A 6,650-nucleotide genomic window follows, 5' to 3' on the forward strand; every position below is an offset into this window, starting at 1 on the left:
GTGTCACTGACTTCCTCTGTTACACATTATGCAGCGAAACGTCTGTCAACTAAAATAAAGATGAGCAGCTGAGCAAGAGCAGAGTGCGGGAGTTTTTGTTCATGAAATATATTTTCATGATTTCTTCAGAATTCACAGTCCTACGCACCTGCACCTGAATCTAGTGGATGTGCGAATACTTCCCCTACACACATTATGCAGCGCATTAATCTACAGGCATTATTGTTATACGTATTCGAGGTGGTGTGTAGTTGGAGATGGAACCTGGTTGAAGTTGAGAGCGTGGGAGTGAGATGCACAATAATCCAATTCATGCATCCATAGACTTCGCACTGCTGCTGCGTGCGCTTGTTACTGCAATCAAAGATCTTGATGGAAAAGTTGTACACGCACAAACACTCATTACACACTGCGTAGTCTCCGGAACTTGGGTTGAGGACCATCACAGTACAGTATGTACATACAGTATGTGAGATACACACACTCTTTTATCTCCAAGCAGTCCTTGTCAACGTCCTTGTCAATGTTCTTCTGCACTGCATTCCTCCTCCTCTCTCTCTCATTCAGCAGTATTCACAAAGATGTAGAGTTCTAAGTTAAACACCCAGATCCCACTGGATTACACACTGACTGCTATGGGATCTGACTCATGTTTCAGTGACAGAGACAGCTCATGTAGGTTCATTGTGATTTGTATTCTTCATGGTGGTGCCTCTCTGGAGATTTTATTATGGGAGCCATGCGTTTACAGCCAATCAAAGCAAATAAAACCCCTTCAAATCCCGCCATTCTCGTCCGCGTCTCCTCGGACCAACTCCTCCCTCTCTCGTGCCACCTCCGCTCTCTCCTCCTCCTCCTCCTCCTCCTCCTCCTCCTCCTACACCGTCTCCACAGTCCCACTCTACATCACACTGCATTTACCCTTCAGTCTCTCTGCGCGGGACTGCTTCCCTGAGCGCTTGCCGTCAATGTTGAGGCTCATGTTCCTCTTCTTGTCCAAGTTGAGGAGCTCCTGGAAGAGCTCTGTCACGTTGTGGTTGGTCTTGGCGGATGTCTCCATGAAAGCACACTTCCACTGGTTTGCCTGGGCCTCGCCGTCCTTGGTCTCCACCTCCCGCTGGGTCTCATCACTCTTGTTGCCTACCAGCATGATGGGAATGGCCTCCACGTTGCCCTTTATGGCTAGGACCTGCGCAGGAGGGAGGACAATAGGGCAGAAGGTAACAATGTTAAGACACTGGAGCAAATGATGTAATAATGTTAACCCTGCACTGTATGAATATGCGACAATCTGCAAATAAAAATGAAGTTAAAAAAGACACTGGAGAACCCGTAAACAAAGTGTAAATTATATGTCTATGTTTTAGTTTTTGTTAGATTCATCAGATCAGAAGCTGAACGATGTGTTTGTCTTAATGCACTCATTGCACTGTATTATGTTACTTTACTATTGCATGTTTACTTTTTTTGCGAGGACCAGCCACACTGAGCACATAAATATTTTTCCCCAGTGTCGCTTCATCAGTATAGTTGTGACTTTTCCATCTTGTAGGGTTAGAATGATTTTTAAAACAATATCTTTACAGTTACAGCTATAGTTATAATGCTTTGCGTGGACAGCCCTTAAGCCGTGGGGCTAAACAAGGTCCTAGTAAAAGAAACAGAGCTCTGTCAGCTCTCACCTGTTGATAGATGGGTTTGAGCTCCTCCAGGGACTGTTTGCTAGTGATGGAGTAGACCAGGATGAAGGCGTGGCCTTTGGAGATAGACAATCGCTGCATGGCCGGGAACTGGTGGCTCCCCGTGGTGTCTGTGATCTGCAGTGTACACACACTCTTGTCACAGCTGATGACCTGGCGGTAGGTGTCCTCCACTGTGGGGATGTAGGTGTCCCTGAACGTGCCCTTCACAAAGCGCAGCACCAGGGAACTCTTCCCCACGCCGCCCGCTCCAAACACCACAACACGATAGTCGTTGCTCTGCTCCGGCATTCTGCCCCTTCAGGCTGAAGACAGAACTACTACACCTATGGAGGGGAGAGAGACAGCAGAGGGAAGGGAGAATGAGCAAAAGCGTATGTATGACACACAAAGGAAAGTATGGGGATGTTGCACTTTCACGGTAATACTCGGTTTGAGCGGTTTGACTATGAGACAGGGTACAAATTAGAGAAGATGAGGCTGGGGTTGCTCTATTTTTACCTGACAAAAGGCATCTGCCCCCGATCAATAAAGCAATAGTAGAACCACAGTATCTCAGTTTCAACCCTAAGACGTCTCAATGTTTCCTTATATATCAACTATTTATGCGGCACAGAGTGGAGGAAATTACAGGGTCCTTGTTTAGACCAGGATCAGTTTTAGGCCAATTTTATTCTGGGTTTATAGAGCTTTCTGCATTCGCTAACTCATCGTATAGTGAACATAACATACAACATTATTCATCCCAAAATAATTGCGACCAAAGGTGGAAGTTTAGTATGAGAAACAGCACATGACATCACTGTGAGTGTGATGTCAGGGGAACCACACTAACAGAGTCCATTTTATGCCCATTATGTAGATCCCTGATGTCATCAATATTAAGCCCATATCTAACAAGACTTCATATGGGAATGCCCATATATAGAGCCCAGCCCATATCTGTGTGGCTGGTTCTACAGACAGGGATCTCCATATCAGGGCATAAAAGGGATTGTACAGTATGTATGATGTCAGATGCATGCAGGACTTTCACATAACGAATAACTGAGTAAGCATGTTTGGGGTCTCACAGCATATCTCCATATACAGTACATGGATCTCCATAAGGTACCAAGGGTCTCCATGTATGGGTAACTGGTCCGATATACATCACTGGCCATATGGCCAAGACATGGCTTGTCGCCCTTAGGCGTCTTACTGGTAATATACACACACGCTCGCTTGCTCGCTCGCTCGCTCGCACGCACGCACGCACGCACGCATATACACACGCATATACACACACACACACACACACACACACACACACACACACACACACACACACACACATATATATATAGGGAGGCGAGCTCATAGCATGTGGTGCGGGCTTTTCATATAATGTTAAAATTATTGTCTTACAAGTTACAACAATGTTGCTGTCACCAAAAATGTATTTCTCTCGCAAATCTGTTATCTTCGGCGAGAGACATGATCGTGCAAAACATAAAAATAAATTAGACTTTAGTTTTCTCACAGCTTGCTGCATTTCACAAAAATATGGACTGTAATGGATAAGAACTAGCAGCTCATAGCATGATGTTTCCCCCAGGCATACAGTGGTAGTTATTGCATTAGTCCTCACTCCTCATTCATTCTGCACCATTTTTCATTAGTACTGCTGGCAATATTGTTTTGTTTGAATCTTACAGCGGAGAAAAACAATCATATTATTTAAAACCACATTCTAAAGTAATCAAGTACCAGACGATTAAACAACCTAATTTGTGTAACTCAAGTAGATAAGGCTGAGTCTGCATAAGGGATCTACAAGACTGTGATACTCACTCAATATTTCTTGCACCAACACATACGGTACATAATACATGTAACACTCATATAACACTGAGCCATGACGTCCTCAGTCACTTGTATGCGTGCCCACTGCCCACACCTACACCTACACACACTCACACTCACACCCACACCCACACAAGCGCACACGCACGCACACACACACACACACACACACACACACACACACACACACACACACACGCACGCGCGCATGCGCACGGGCACGCACACACACACACACACACACACAGACACACACACACACACACACACACACACACACACACACACACACACACACACACACACACACACACACACACACACACACACACAGATGCATGCCCGGCTGCCCGCATGCACAAACACACAGAAATTACTTTTGTGTGTTTGTGTTTGCATGTGCAATTTCCAAATGTCCTTGCATTATTTATCTCTTCAAGGCCTTTGATTGATTGAATATTTTATTAGTCACATTGAATAACAACACAAGTACAGTAGTCACAGTTGAGATAGAGCACAGCACAGCTACAGTTAGACGTCCTGCCCAACAGGAACATCCCAAATAAGGCCTTACGGTCTTGTTATGTTGGAACTACTTGGCACTCAATTTACAGACATGGCAACAGTAACAAAACAATAAAGAATGAATAAAACACTATATGAACAGTGTCAGGGAGGCCAGCGAGTTACTTGTTTTAAGGAAAATAGTCAAGGAATTCCACACTTGAATGGCAGTGTTGTAAAAGGAATTTTCCCATATTTGTGCTATGGGTTTATATTATCAGATCGTTTGTGTGCACTCCCTCTGGTGTTGTAGCTGTGGGTGTCGCTAACTTTTTGGAGGTGTTTGGTCAGATATGCGGGTGCTGTGGGGGTTGAGGGCAGATTTGCATTGACTATTTTGAAAGTCAGTCCCATTTTTAGTTGTTTAACCCTGTCTTCTATTTTGAGCCATCCTAGGCTCACAAAATGTGTGGGGGAAACGTGGGTCATGGGCCCCAGGTCGAGATGTAGTCGAATCAATTTGTGTTGGGAGGTTTAGAGCTTAGTCTTCCGTGGCATTTTGATGTTGGAGTACCAGGAGCCAGGTACAGGCATAGTCATAGTGGGGCTGAATGATGGCCCAAGCAAGAGTCCCGAGGGCCCTTTTGTTGACAAAAGAGGACATTCTACCCAGTAATCTGGTTCTTTGATTAACTTTTTTGATCACCATTGTTGCCATGCCCAGACAGGTATTTATCAAGAATACAGCCCAAATAGGTAATCTAGAGATTTCTGTGTCATCTACTTTGATCTTGAAATCGTTTATATTTATCTCCCTTAGAGAATGTCTGATCCCAAAAAGAATAACTAACCCCATTACATGGTCCTTTACAGTCCATATTAAGATACTACTTCAACTGTGATCATGTGGCACTCTCTAAGTACAAAGTGTAATGAAAAGGTAAATCAACAGCAGCACTAGATGGAATAAGTGGATTTCTGTCACACTCACGCCCACTATCGTTGGCACAGTGCCCCGTAATTGCATTGCCAGATCCTAGATAATGTCAGTCAAGAAGTTCAAAATTAATGTGATTTCAGTGAGTTTTATTGCCTATGTTCAGCAATGATTCTGGGTCACATCTAAGGGAGATTTAATATCTGTCATGAAAATAAATTAATGTGTCTCAACCCTTTCTGGCCATAGTTTGATGGTGGCTGCTGTTGTGTGCAGTGGTAGAAGCAGTACTAAGATGTTTTGTTTAAGTAAAAGTAGCAAGTATCACATAGCAGGAATATTTGAATCTTTATTTTTATTTGTATACTCTGTTACATGTAAAAGGCCTGTATTAAAAAAATAGCAATGAAATGCAGTTAAAGCAGCAGCAATAACGTGCACCAAAAGTAAAAGTACTAAAACTCAAAAATAGACGATCTACAAGTTCACAATGAAACACCATGAAATATGCAACTCAAGTAAGGATTGGATGGTTATCCGAAGCCAAGACCCGCCCGATTCGAACTAAAACTGAGAGATCTAACCTGTGTAGTTTGAAGGGTGCATGGTACAAATCCTCTGGTAGCATAAGCCAAAGGAGTATGGGTGTAAAGAGGCTATCAATATCTTTCAAAAATAGCAGATCTACAAGCTCACAAAGCGTCGCAATGCGACGCCATGTGAGCTTGTATAACCAGGTCTTAATTGATTAATGTGTGTTTTGTAATAATAATGTAAATCTGAAAAGTAACTGGTAAAAAGTAAATTAATTTGCCTCTAAGATGTAACCACTGGTTGTGTTGTGTGGTGAAAGACCTCCTAATGTTTTGTCCGACCTAGATGGGCCACACTCCAACAATTAATCAACAAAATGAGCCACAGGGCCAAAAATATATTCAATCGTCATGAGGTTCACCCTATGTGATTAAACACCATTCACTGTTGCCAAAAAAGGTTTCCCTATCTATTTTGCACTGCCTTTAAGCAGCAATTCAGACCACTGCGATTTTTCTCCACAACGTTGTAATGCTTCATTTACAATCCCGTATGGTGTCACACACAGAACATATCGGATCCCCAAGCTCACAACGCGTTACATCCATGAAGCGTTGGGAGCTTGTAGATAGGCTATTGTTGATGTGCAACACCATCATATGATGAAATATAAATACAGTACTGATGGTCACTGCTTAACACTGGCTGAAAGTGTCCAGCATTATGGCCTTTGGTCTGGTCTACAGTATGATATCAAACCAAAGGCTAAATATACTAGACAGAGTGACCTCTGCTTGGCTCTGCACAATATCAGGTCATGGGTGTGTGTGTGTGTGTGTGTGCATGCGTGCTTTCGCGTGTGAGCACGTGCATATACTGTACATGCATGGGTGCATATTCACTCTGTCCATGTCCTCTGTCTGTCCCTGACTACTTTGTAATACGCTTTTCTCTATCTATCTTGCTGCCTTTCCTGTCTAATGCATCCCTCTCTCTCTCTCTCTCTCTCTCCCGCGTTAAATCTGTGTATTTATGCAGGCCTACTTATCGTTCTCTGAACCCGGCCTGCAGTCTCTTGTCTCTTGCTGTTTCTCCCCGGTTTCTTACGAGGTCTCCTTGCTGTTTAATCA

At 43.6% G+C, this 6,650-nt stretch overlaps 1 protein-coding gene across 1 annotated transcript; it reads right to left on the reverse strand.

Moving 5' to 3' along the window:
* Positions 1 to 901: 901 nt before the first annotated feature.
* Positions 902 to 1,991, reverse strand: diras1b (DIRAS family, GTP-binding RAS-like 1b; the record flags this gene model as incomplete). Its single annotated transcript, XM_080750393.1, has 2 exons — positions 902 to 1,189; positions 1,683 to 1,991. The coding sequence occupies 2 exons, from the start codon at positions 1,989 to 1,991 to the stop codon at positions 902 to 904; spliced, it is 597 nt and encodes a 198-aa protein (XP_080606519.1).
* Between the last annotated feature and the right edge of the window lie 4,659 nt (positions 1,992 to 6,650).

Source organism: Nannobrachium achirus, assembly GCF_963921795.1.
Source record: "Nannobrachium achirus genome assembly, chromosome: 20".
In the NCBI taxonomy this organism is placed as follows: Eukaryota; Metazoa; Chordata; class Actinopteri; order Myctophiformes; family Myctophidae; genus Nannobrachium; species Nannobrachium achirus.